Below are 11584 nucleotides of genomic sequence, written 5' to 3' on the forward strand. Positions count from 1 at the left end.
GCTACCAATGATGGCAGTGAAATGAATGAGAAGGTTTTACAAAGCTGCCAGCGTGAGCAAGGTTCAAAGCTGCAACTCTGAGGCACAGGCTCTGGCAGGATCTAGATTGACCTGAGTTTTCTGCTTGCAGAGGAGGGTGATGGGAAAGGACACGTGACAACAGTCTCCAGCCAATACCCCACATCTGAGAGGGTCTAGCATAGTTAGTACAAGACAAAACATTAGGAGTTAGAGCTATCATTTAGTAAAAAGAAACAACTGCCTCCCAAATCTGCCATACTGAAAATAAAACCCCAACGCAAACACAGAACTGAACATCTGAAACACTGTTCGTGCTTACAACCATAATTAAGGAACTTGAGCGTTAAGAGGGAGAGATTTTGTCTCACCACTGCTGCAAAACCAAGTTACGTGGAAACAAAATCCCTTCTTCCAAACATCCACTTAACAAACATTTATTATTAAAACCTGGAAAGGCTTCAGGTATCCTAAATCTGAAAGGGGCTCAAAAAATCCCAAGAGTCACTGAACTAAACCCAATTGAGCAGCTGATGCTCCTGACATATGATTAAAAAAGAAGTTTCTTTAAAAAAATTCTTTTTTTTTGCACATTTTTTCCTCATGGATTTATAAAATGCCAACAGGATGCTAGAAAAGTTTAACATAAGGGAATGTGCTTTGGAAACATTATTAAAACCTATGTTCCTAGAGAATGACATCACCAAGTTTGTGGTACTCCTTTTCACCTGACTGGCTATGTTTGAGAAGGTTCCTCCCCCCCGAGCCTGGGTCCGTGAGGTTAGAAAAGCAGAGCTCCCATACTGCCAACTTCACTCTGTTCCTTTACAAAGATCTCAAAGTACTGATAAATGATAGTGACAGCCAGCAGAATTCCAGTTCCAGATCCAATTGCCCCCAGGAAGTCTGCCAACACAGACAGGGCACCGATACACAGACCACCAAATGCAGCAGCTGTAGGGATGTACCTGTGAGACACAAAACAGGGACAGAAGAGGTGCCATTAGTATTTGCTCAGGATGTTAACAACCATACTAGGGTTAGTGGTATTTGAGGTCTACAGGAAGTATCTACATCGGAGGCAGGGTTTAAGAAACAATCCCACTGAGAACAGAAGAACACAGATTATCTAACCAGGTGATTAAAAAACCCAAGAACTACACAAGTGGAGAAAAGTCAGTGGCAGAACACTCTCTTCTCCCATGATCTAAATTCATAGAATCACAGAATCCCAGGTCACAAGGGACCTAAAGGATCATCTCTTTAGGCAAAGCATGACCTAGACAAGATGTCCCAGCACCCTGTCCAGCTGAATCTTGAGTGTCCAATGTCAGGGTAACCATCACTTCCCTGGGGAGATTATTCCAATGGCTGATCATTCTCAGTATGAAAGATTTTCCTCGTGTCCAGTCAATCTCCCCAGGAGTAAGCTGTACCCATTGCCCCTTGTCTTTTCCATGTGACTCCTTATAAAAAGGGAGTCTCCATCTTCCTTTTAGTCACCCTTTAAATACTGGAATATGGTGATAAGGTCTCCCCTGAGTCTTCTTTTCTCCAAGCTGAACAGTCCCAGCTCTCAAGCCTTTAGTCATACAGCTGCCCAGTCCTTGGATTGTCTTTGTGGCCCTTCTCTTACCCAAGAACAAAGATAAGGATCACACAACAGTGCTAATATATTAGGTAAAGTCTGTGTAAAAACAGTACTCAAGACAACACCACATTAAAAATTACAAACTAGATGATCTTAAGGTCCTTTCCAACCTTAGCCATTCTATGATTAGGAAATCCTTGTGCATCAGCCTGAAGTAGTACACTCCAACAACACTCTGCATAAGCATCCTGTGAAGTGTATAGCTCACCTGTTTAGTTCATGTACCATTGAAGTTTCCCTGTGGCCTCGCATTACCATTTGCTGTTCTTTCAGCTGTTTGGCAACCTGTATTGAATCGAGGAATGGAGCAAGTCAGTTTGGCATCATTTCCCAAGACCACAGAATTCAGCGCTCCAGGAAAACAGAAGCAGTAAATGGTGATGGCTTTGGGATTTTTATTTTTGGTATTTGGTTTGGGGGTTTTGGTTTGTTTTTTTTTATATTATTCATCCAAGTTTAAAACATCCAATATTTTAACTTCAGACAGATTTGTAGTCACAGGCACTTTCCCACACTGTCAATTATGCAAAGCTTTTTGGATAAATCCAGTCCTGTTAGGAAAAGGAAGATCTGGAAATTGGCAAGTTCTCATATACCCAAAATTCCTGTTTTGCCACCTACCCTTCTCCTGGTCAGGGTTTACCATGTTAGCAAAACCATCCTATGAAGTGCCCACTCCATTTCAGTTTCCAATAGAAGCTACATGCCTTAGAAAGAATGTTTTCTTGGAACATCATTCTTAGATTGGATTTCTGCAGCTGTACAGGGTTACAGCAGAGCCCTGCACACGTTTTACTAACAACTGAGGGTTACAAACTCTAGCAGGGGAACTCCTGAAGGTGCTTGTCACAGAACCTACTGTACTGAGAGAACACCTTTCAGATGATCAAGCTTCCAGTTTTCCACTACATAATGAACATTTAAGTAATGATCTATCGATTTTTGGTTTTGACCTCGTTTACATGAAGTTAAAATGATTTTACTCAGTATCAGGAAATTACATGAAAGTGTTAAAAGCTGCATGATGGTTTATGCTGAAATGAAGATCTGGCTATACATGGCTGTGAGTAGTGCCTCCTGCATGCCTGACAACAAGCAGCTATGCTCAAGTCCAAAACAAAAGTGTTCACACTGTTACAGTAACTGTGCAACTATTACATGTTTGTTAAAGAATGGATGAATCTATTCCACATGGCTGCCAAACTTGATTTCCTACCCAAAACCACACAATACAAACATACCATGATGACAACTATTTTCCATCTTTGTTTCCAGTTCCAATTTCAGAATGATACAGCTGTTGAATAGCAAGTATTGTGCAGCAAACTGGGATTTTGAGAAGCCAGGCCCAGGTACATCAGTGCACTGCACTGAATTCCCTGTTACCAGCACTCTCAAGTTAAAAATAACAGTCTCTTGTTAACCTTCCCCTAAAGAAGTTAAGAACTCCCTATGCCAGGCATGGGAATTCAAAGCTTTACCTGTACGTTCTTAACTGGTAACTGCCTTGCACATGGTGCATCTGCCATTTGATGCTGAAAGAGTTTCTACCTTTCCTGCTACCTTGCCTGTCCTCACACTGAGCAGATGCTACATAGCAATGTTCAAAGACTGCCAATGAAAGCAATTCTTTTCAGTTTTGTTGTTGTTTTTGAAAAAGCAGTAAAGAAAACAAGGAAAAAACTACCCCCTTTACCTGTTTTCATCATGTAAGCTTACACAATTTATCATTTTAAACTTACATCTTTGGCAGAGGAGCCAGAGACTTCAATCCACGTCTTGGAGAAGAAAGCACAGGAGCCTAACATAAATACAATGTAGACAACTGCGTGTACAGGGTCTTCTAACACTGAAGAAAAGGACTCTGGAGGTGACAGGTAATAACAAAGACCACCAACTGGATAAGCACGAGCAGGACCTCCAGATGATGTGTCCTAAAAGAAGGAAGCAAACAGTCACCATCTTTCCTGCTATTTCTTAGCCTTAAAGCTAAGCCTGGGTTTGTATCACCTTCATGTCACTGTCATTACTACTACAGCAGCAAAGATTCAACTTTACTGTCACAAGCAGTAAAAAAAGTAGAAATGGAACACAATAATGAACAGCAAAAATATCCAGGACAGCAAAGACCAGCCCAAGGTAAAAGGAGACCTGACAGCTACACAGATCACATCAGGTCTCAGATTTCAGAGTTTCAGCATACATGATCACCTGTAGAAATGTGCCTTAATATCTAGAGAGAGACCACATCTTTAACCATGCCTTTTAATAGTGCTCTTATAAAGCTGTATGCAAGAGTAGAAGGAATACTCACAGACCAAGTGCCCAGCAGGCTAACCAGTAAGTTGCCACTGAAGCGAGCAGAAAGCATCTGGGAGATGACGTACAAGTTGGACACCAGGGCAGACTGAAGAATAATGGGAATGTTGGAAGTATAGAACAGCTTGATGGGGTAGGTGTTGTACTGGCCACGGTAGCGAGCAGATTTGATGGGAAGATCAACTCTGAAGCCCTGAAAAGATTTCAAAACAAAGTCCCCTGTTAAGTCTGGGCATGAACCGATACCACAGGTCATAAATGAAGCAAAGACTGAATGTAGTATCCAGGAAAAAAAACTTCCTTTGCTCTTCAGCAGCTTGCTGCAACAAACAGCAAGGGACACACAGGTTTAAAGACCTCAAAGTCTGGGTTAGGCAGTATTACATGTACATTCATCTATTTGTTGGTTTGGGTTTGTTCTCTTTCAGAGACCACAGCAGGTCTCAAGTCTTTTGTGTGGCTATAGTAAATGTGGCAATCATTAAGAGAAGCCCATGTTAAATGAACATCCACATGTTGCAGGTATAAAAATGAGTCTTCTGAAGGCACCAGAAAGTGAAACTATAATTTCTTGTACAAGGAAGCAGACTGCAGTTCTACTTCCACACAAACAGTTTCACAGTCCTTTTTATTCCAACTGACCTGGAAGTAAATTACAATAGCAAAGACGAAGATGGTAGCAATCAGGTTCATAAGGTTGGGGAGATTCTGACGGTAAAAGGCCTCTCGAAGGGCTCTGACTTTGTCTGTACGAGTAGCCAGAAGATGGAAGAGAGCAATGATTGCTCCCTCAAATTCCATGCCTTGGAAAGAACAAGAAAAACCAAGTCAGGTGTGCTGTGACTATCTCCATTTGTCAGCACTTTGTCCCATAAGGCAAACTTCTGACCTACAGGATTCGGAGTTAGGATTTCTCCAACTCTTATGCATCTTGAGTATGCTCTCAGACTTTTACTACCATTATCCCTTATAGCAGCTACGTTATTTCCAAGGTTTTTTTAAAGTTGTCAGTAACAGCATTTGCCATTTAAGTTTACACATGGCCAAAAAAAAGACTTTTGTCTTTTGTACAAGATTTTCTATAAAGAAAACAGACTGTGCCATGTACCTCGTCCTGTGTTCACCGTGGTGGGGCTGAAGGCTTTCCACACTATAGTTTCACAGATATTGGTAGCAATGAAGAGAGAGATGCCAGAACCAAGACCATACCCTTTCTGTAGGAGCTCATCCAAGAGCAGAACTATCAATCCAGCCACAAAAAGCTACAGTAAAAGAAGAGAAACACAGCATTAGTCCCATCCCTTTTTAGTTTTTGTTAAAAGAATAACTTGTACTAAAATATAAGAGGAAACAGGAACACTTTGATCTTTCTTCTCTGCATGCCGGACAGACAGCTCATAAGGCTGATATTTTTGACCCTTTCAGAGGGAGAGTAAGTAGAAAGGACTAGAAATTACCTGAATTGTGATAAGCAGGCAGATCCCAGCACCCATCTCAGATGGGTCTCCATACATCCCAGTCATTACATACACAATAGACTGTCCAATGGTAATGATCATTCCAAACACTGCAGAATAAAAACCAGAAAGTATGTATTTGTTCTGGAGATTTATGTCAGTGGGTAATTATAGAGAATATGAATCACTTCTTTGTGGAGTAAAGCTGGGAAGGAATATCGAAGTCACAGGATATTTAAAATCAAGGGCTTGTTAAGTTTGTTGTCTGAAATCTGGCACTGAAAATACAGACACAAACACTTCAGCAACAAATACACTTAGAAGCAAGTGGGTTTGGTTACCAAAGATTGCTTTGGGTAAAGAAAACTCTGAAGCTGTTAAAATAGTACCATGGTTTTGGTAATTTATGATTCTTTTTTCCAGTGAACAGATCAGTGAGTAGTGTTTTTAGAAGTCATTTATAAAATGAACACAGTTACTCTAAGCCATCAGCCTTTAACATCAGCCATTACTCACGTTTCTGTGCTCCGTTGAAGAGGGCTCTGTCCTTCGGGGTGTCACCAACTTCAATTATCTTAGCACCTGCCAAGAGCTGCATGATGAGCCCAGAAGTGACAATGGGTGAAATGCCCAGCTCCATCAACGTACCTGCCAGTCACAGGAAGAACAGGGAAAGAAAATAATGTCACACTCTTAACTCACACCTGCATTAGGAAGCCTCTGAAATTTATACAAACCATCATGAATTTTATTCTGCAAGATAGACTCCAAGATGTGACCCAGAAAACCACAACACCCGTATAACATGGCTTGAAACACTAATCAGAAGGCTTGAAATTGCAACAGCAGCAAAGCAAGGCAATTAGGAACTGTCGCTTCCCTACAAAATGCTCCTTGATTTCTGGACATATAACAGACTGTACACAGCCAACCATATCATTCTGTCCACAAAGCTGTGGCTTTTCCAATGCCACACTGCTTTATAACTTTACATAATAGATGATTTTTTCCTCTCTGCTTCAGTTTTTATCTTCATTAGAATAAGTGCAGCATAGGAATGAGTCCAGAAATGTTCTGATTCAAGCTAAAAAAGAAAAAAAAAGCCCTTCTGAAAGACTGAGCTTACCTCTATTTGATGCCAAAATCACTCTCATCCAGTAGAATGGATCTGCTGAGTCTGATGACATAATACCAAACAAGGGAATCTGCATTTCCAACCAAGAGAGGAAAACAGGATTAAATTAGAGACTTCATAACATCCTTTAAACATTTCAGCCTTTCCTTAAGAACACAAGAAAGAAACGTACCTGGCAGCATACTAAGAAGATGAAGAGTGTGATAGCTGTCCAGAGCACCTTTTCCTTAAACTGGATCTAAAGGGGGAAAACCAACAAGCAAAGATGCTAAAGCTGTCACGGTAACAAGATCTGGTCAATCAGGCAAACTTTCACTGCAGCTAAAGCACACTTGATTTTCTTGTGAAGGGACAAAGTACAGAACATCCTAAAGGAAATAACTCACTGTTCATCCCCTTTATACAAGTAATGAATACTGTTCATCACTTTTATTCCAAGGCCTCCTATACAAGGCCAAAGAAAATGACAAAACTTTCCTGAAACTTTAATCCAGGTAAACAAGCTGATGTCAATGGAAGGTAATTCTGGTACTTCCACAGAAATGAGTCCTATATTTTCATAAGAAAGAGCTTCTGGTGAGAAGAAAGGTAATACAGAGAAGCTTCTCCTAACAGAGTCTTAGATTAGAACTTATGAAGCAAGATGCTATTTTAAACTAATCTCATTTACACCCCAGTATGCCCTGCTTTCAGCATCTCACTGCTAAGGCACAACCATATCTGCACAACTGCATTTACCAGCAGATACGCTCTTGTACAACCATATCCCCGATACAGGATAAACAAGACAAGCACTGCACTAAAACCAACTGTGCCTAAACCTGCCATTCTCCCAGGAAAAAAAAACCAAACAAAACCCTCAAATACAAACTAAAGTATAAACCTTTTATATTGTACAAATACAAAGCTATGAAGAAAAATTTATTCCCTTACCTTCCGTTCTGGCTTTTGGATTTCAGGCAAGATAACACAGAAGGGCTTGATTACTTCAAGAAATTTGACTGTATGGGAATAAGTTAAAAGACAAAGTGAACACACAGATACAACAAACAATGATCTCCTAGTGAACAAGACACACCCTCAGATCAGGGAAGTCTCCAGCTTAGAATTAGCATACGATAGAAGAAGGCATCTGCAAAGTCACAAGTTCTCCTGAGAGCCAAGAGATATGATTTTGAATAGTTAATGCAAAACTTCTCAAGGTAAATCTAAGACTGCACACATATTTTGGACTCATTTGAACTAAAAGAGTATGATGATGCAGAACAGAAACTACTGGTGACTTCTCACTTCCCTCCTCTACTTGCTGCCGTGAGACACCCCCCCCTGCAGTCCTGCACCCATCTCTGGGGCAACAACACAAGAGGGACATGGAGCTGTTGGAGCGAGTCCAGAGGAGGCCACGGAGATGCTGCGAGGGCTGGAGCAGCTCTGCTCTGGACCCAGGCTGAGAGAGCTGGGCTGGGTCAGTCTGGAGAAGAGAAGGCTCCTTAAGGGGAGACCTTAGAGCAGCTCCAGTGCCTAAAGGGGCTACAGGAAACCTGGAGAGGGGCTTTGGACAAGGGTCTGCAGGGACAGGCCAAGGGGAATGGCTTTAACCTGCCAGAGGGGAGACTGAGATGAGCTCTTAGGCAGAAGCTCTTCCCTGTGAGGGTGCTGAGGCGCTGGCACAGGGTGCCCAGAGGAGCTGTGGCTGCCCCATCCCTGGCAGTGTTCAAGGCCAGGTTGGACACAGGGGCTTGGAGCAAGCTGCTCTAGTGGAAGGGGTCCCTGCCTGTGGCAGGAGTTGGAGCTGGAGGAGCTTTAAGGTTCCAACACAAACCAGTCTGGGATTCACTATGGAAGGCAGCAGCTTCAGATGCAATTTCATAACATTTTAAAACCAGCCCATAAAAATTATTTACTTAATTTAAATTGATCAATCGCCTGTACAGTTACACTGGATTGTGGGTTTAAATTTAAATCAAACTACAATCTACAATCCTACATCTACAATACTATACTAAGATGCTTTTCAAGCAGCTCTTCCTCAAGGAGCAGCCTCTGAAGCCTTCCATTCACTCAGCTTACTCTAGCCTGCACCCACTGTTCCTAGCTTGCTCTGGCAAGGCCACTGAACGCCTTATGACCAATCCCCAGCTGGACAGCGCACCTCTCCCTGCCTCGTACAGCATCAGCACAGCGAGCCCCGGACGGCCGGGCCCTAAGAGCCTGCCAGGCAGAGCAGGCCGGTCACCAGGCATCAGGGAGCAATCTCCCTCCCCAGCACGATCTGCCATAGCCAGGAAACGGGTCTTGCCATGAAAGTGAATGAATTAAAAACCCAAGGGAAGCCTCGAACCCAGAGGAAGGGAGACCCGCGCAGGGAGCACCGACAACGTGGCCAGCTCCTAGGGCCCTGAGTGAGGGCCTGCGGCCTCCGCGCTGAGCGGCGGCCCCTCAGACAGACTCCCAGGGCGAGGGGCCCGTCCCACGGTACCTGCGAAAGCGCAGCCGGTGGCCGAGCCGCGGCCCCGCGGAGACCCCAGTCCCCTCCTACCCCCTCCCTTCCCCCGGCAGCCGCCCCCGGCCGAGGAGCCCGGTACTCACTGCCCATGGCGGCCGCCGGACGGGAGCAGCAGCGCGGGCAGCGGCCTCACAGGGACACGTCAGGCACCGGGCTCGGCCGCCCCCTTCCGCTTCCTGCCACGCGCCGCGGCCGCCGCACGCCGCCACTGCGCAAGCGCTGTGCCCCAGCGACAGCCGCCCTCCGCCGCAGAGACGGCAAAGCGCCTACAACTCCCATCATGCACTGCTGCCAGAGCGAGCCACACCCCCCAAAGCCGGCCCCTGATCCTTATTGGCTCCCCGCGGGACGGGGCAACCAATCAGGTGACAGCAGTGGCGCGCAGCTTGCTGGGAGTTGTAGTCTTGCCTGTCTCGGCTCACACCTTAGCGAGGTGCAGGTATGGGGCTGCGGTCTATTGAGAGGGATAGATAAATCTATAAATAAACGCTTTAAAATCGATTTTCTGCCTTTGTGTTTTTTATAACGGAATGTTTTGGGCCGTTCTCAGCAGGAAGAAACTCCCCGTGCACACAGAACCCATTGTGTCACACAGTCACACTTGAGCCGGGGTTTAACGCACCCAGGTCCAGCTGGGCTACTAATAGAGTGTGAAACATTAAACGTGAAACACTGAGGTGCGTGCCAAGAAGTCATGGTACAGCAGTGCGTGTCACTGAGCATCCCTCTGTCACCTGGGAGCACCAGCAAGTGATGTGCTTACGCTGAATCACTGCTGAAGGGGTTTCCTTCTGAGAGTCACTAATGCCCTTGGGGCTTTTCAGCCCTTTGTGTATAGACATATATATAAAAATAAAAATCTAATATATAAAAATATAATAGTACAGTATAAATATATATAAATATATATATTATCTGCAATAAAAGGTAAGCAGAAGTTAGAGAAAAGAGAAAAACATTGACAAGCATTAATGTAAAGCAAATAGAATCAGTGTACAGGCTCCGTTATATCTATAGAGCTCAAATCTCCCTGCTATTTTCCAGGGACTTAGGTTGCTTTGTTTGATTATCTGATCCCTACTTTTCCAAGCAACTAGAATTATAGAATTGTAGAATACCAGGTTGGAAGGGACTTCAGGAATCATGTGGTCCGTAGGAAGGTAGTCCCAATTCCAGTCCTGATTCCCCTTCAGAATGCATTCTGAAACCATCCATCTCCTCTAGAAGTTCTTGAAAACATATACCAATGGGTATGAGAATGTATTAGCTCTTGTCCAAAGCAGCTTATGTCAAAACATTCGATTTACCAAAACTGGTTCTAACCCACCCATTTCTCATTAGAGAGAAAGCAGCTGCTTTCCTACTGACATGCTGTCCTGCAGAGCTGATTTGACTTACTAATGTGGGCACTGTGCCTGGTGTATCAGAGCTGATAAGGTGGAGAAGGAAGCAGTGGTTTTGTGGAAGGCTGGGCAAGGAAGAAACAGCAGTGATCCAGGGAATGGGTGGTAGAAGCATGCAATGAAATGCCAAAATTTGCAGAATTCATTAAAATAAGGTAAATTATTGTGGGAGGTGTTGGTAACAACACTGTTGCCTGCTCGATGCTATGGTAGGAAGTGTAACATGGCTTTATCCTTATCTAAATGGCTCATCTAAGGGCTTTTAGCCCTTTGGAAGTGAGGTGTCTGTCTACAATCTCTATGGTCAGTGTTGATACAAGTGGACACCTCTGGAGAAATCCTCTACCTATTTTACACGTCTAATTTCAGATTAGATGAATCATCCTCTGAAGGTAACCATCTCTATCGATTATAGTGGGAACTAAGGGGACCACTTCAGACTAGATACTATATTTTAGACATCCGATGCTAGAAGAGATGAATGAAGACTGAAGTTGTCAAAGGTGTTATCTCTGAATCAAGCTCAGGCATTTTTGAAAGAGTCTGAGGGGAAGCTTGTCAATCTACTCTTCCTATTGTAATTGCCCTTTTGACAAAGAGATAATGTCAGTCTTCTAGGGTCTCAGTCTATCTCCCTTACACAGTGATCAGTCTGCCCTTAAAAACTGGCTTTGTGGGATAGTCACAGGTGGGTTTTGTGCTAGTAGCCTTTATCTGTGCTATAAGAATAGATAAAAGTATTGAATGGACTGTCATTCTTTGCATGGCTCACTTAGAATCATAGGATTGGTAAGGCTGGAAAGGACCTTAAGATCATCCAGTTCCAGCCCCCTGCCTTGGGCAGGGACACCTCACACTAAACCATGTCACCCAAGGCCTCATCCAACCTGGCCTTGAACACCGCCAGGGATGGAGCATTCACAACTTCCCTGGGCAACCCATTCCAGTGCCTCACCACCCTTACAGTAAAGAACTTCTTCCTTATATCCAATCTAAACCTCCCTTGTTTAAGTTTTAACCCATTACCTCTTTGTCCTATCACTACAGTCCCTAATGAAGAGTCCATCCCCAGCATCCCTATAGTCCCCCTTCAGA

The 11584-nt window shown here is 43.8% G+C and overlaps 1 protein-coding gene across 1 annotated transcript; it reads right to left on the bottom strand.

The window, feature by feature from the left end:
* Positions 1–221: 221 nt before the first annotated feature.
* Positions 222–9304, bottom strand: SEC61A1 (SEC61 translocon subunit alpha 1). The gene is made up of 12 exons (XM_062636682.1): positions 9170–9304; positions 7514–7581; positions 6753–6818; positions 6572–6650; positions 5962–6093; positions 5446–5555; positions 5097–5250; positions 4631–4791; positions 3984–4181; positions 3412–3603; positions 1878–1954; positions 222–986 (listed from the first exon to the last, which is right to left on the bottom strand). The coding sequence occupies exons 1-12, from the start codon at positions 9174–9176 to the stop codon at positions 800–802; spliced, it is 1431 nt and encodes a 476-aa protein (XP_062492666.1). The 5' UTR covers positions 9177–9304; the 3' UTR covers positions 222–799.
* Between the last annotated feature and the right edge of the window lie 2280 nt (positions 9305–11584).

Source organism: Pezoporus occidentalis, unplaced genomic scaffold, assembly GCF_034315485.1.
Source record: "Pezoporus occidentalis ecotype Australia unplaced genomic scaffold, CSIRO_AGI_Poc_V1 ctg114, whole genome shotgun sequence".
Lineage (NCBI taxonomy): Eukaryota > Metazoa > Chordata > Aves > Psittaciformes > Psittacidae > Pezoporus > Pezoporus occidentalis.

Excerpts from the sequence above, each read along its gene's own strand:
- SEC61A1 (XM_062636682.1), bottom strand. Across the intron at positions 4,792-5,096 it reads CACGGTGAACACAGGACGAG|GCATGGAATTTGAGGGAGCA; the intron begins GTACATGGCACA and ends GTTCTTTCCAAG. Across the intron at positions 3,604-3,983 it reads GCCTGCTGGGCACTTGGTCT|GACACATCATCTGGAGGTCC; the intron begins GTGAGTATTCCT and ends TCCTTCTTTTAG.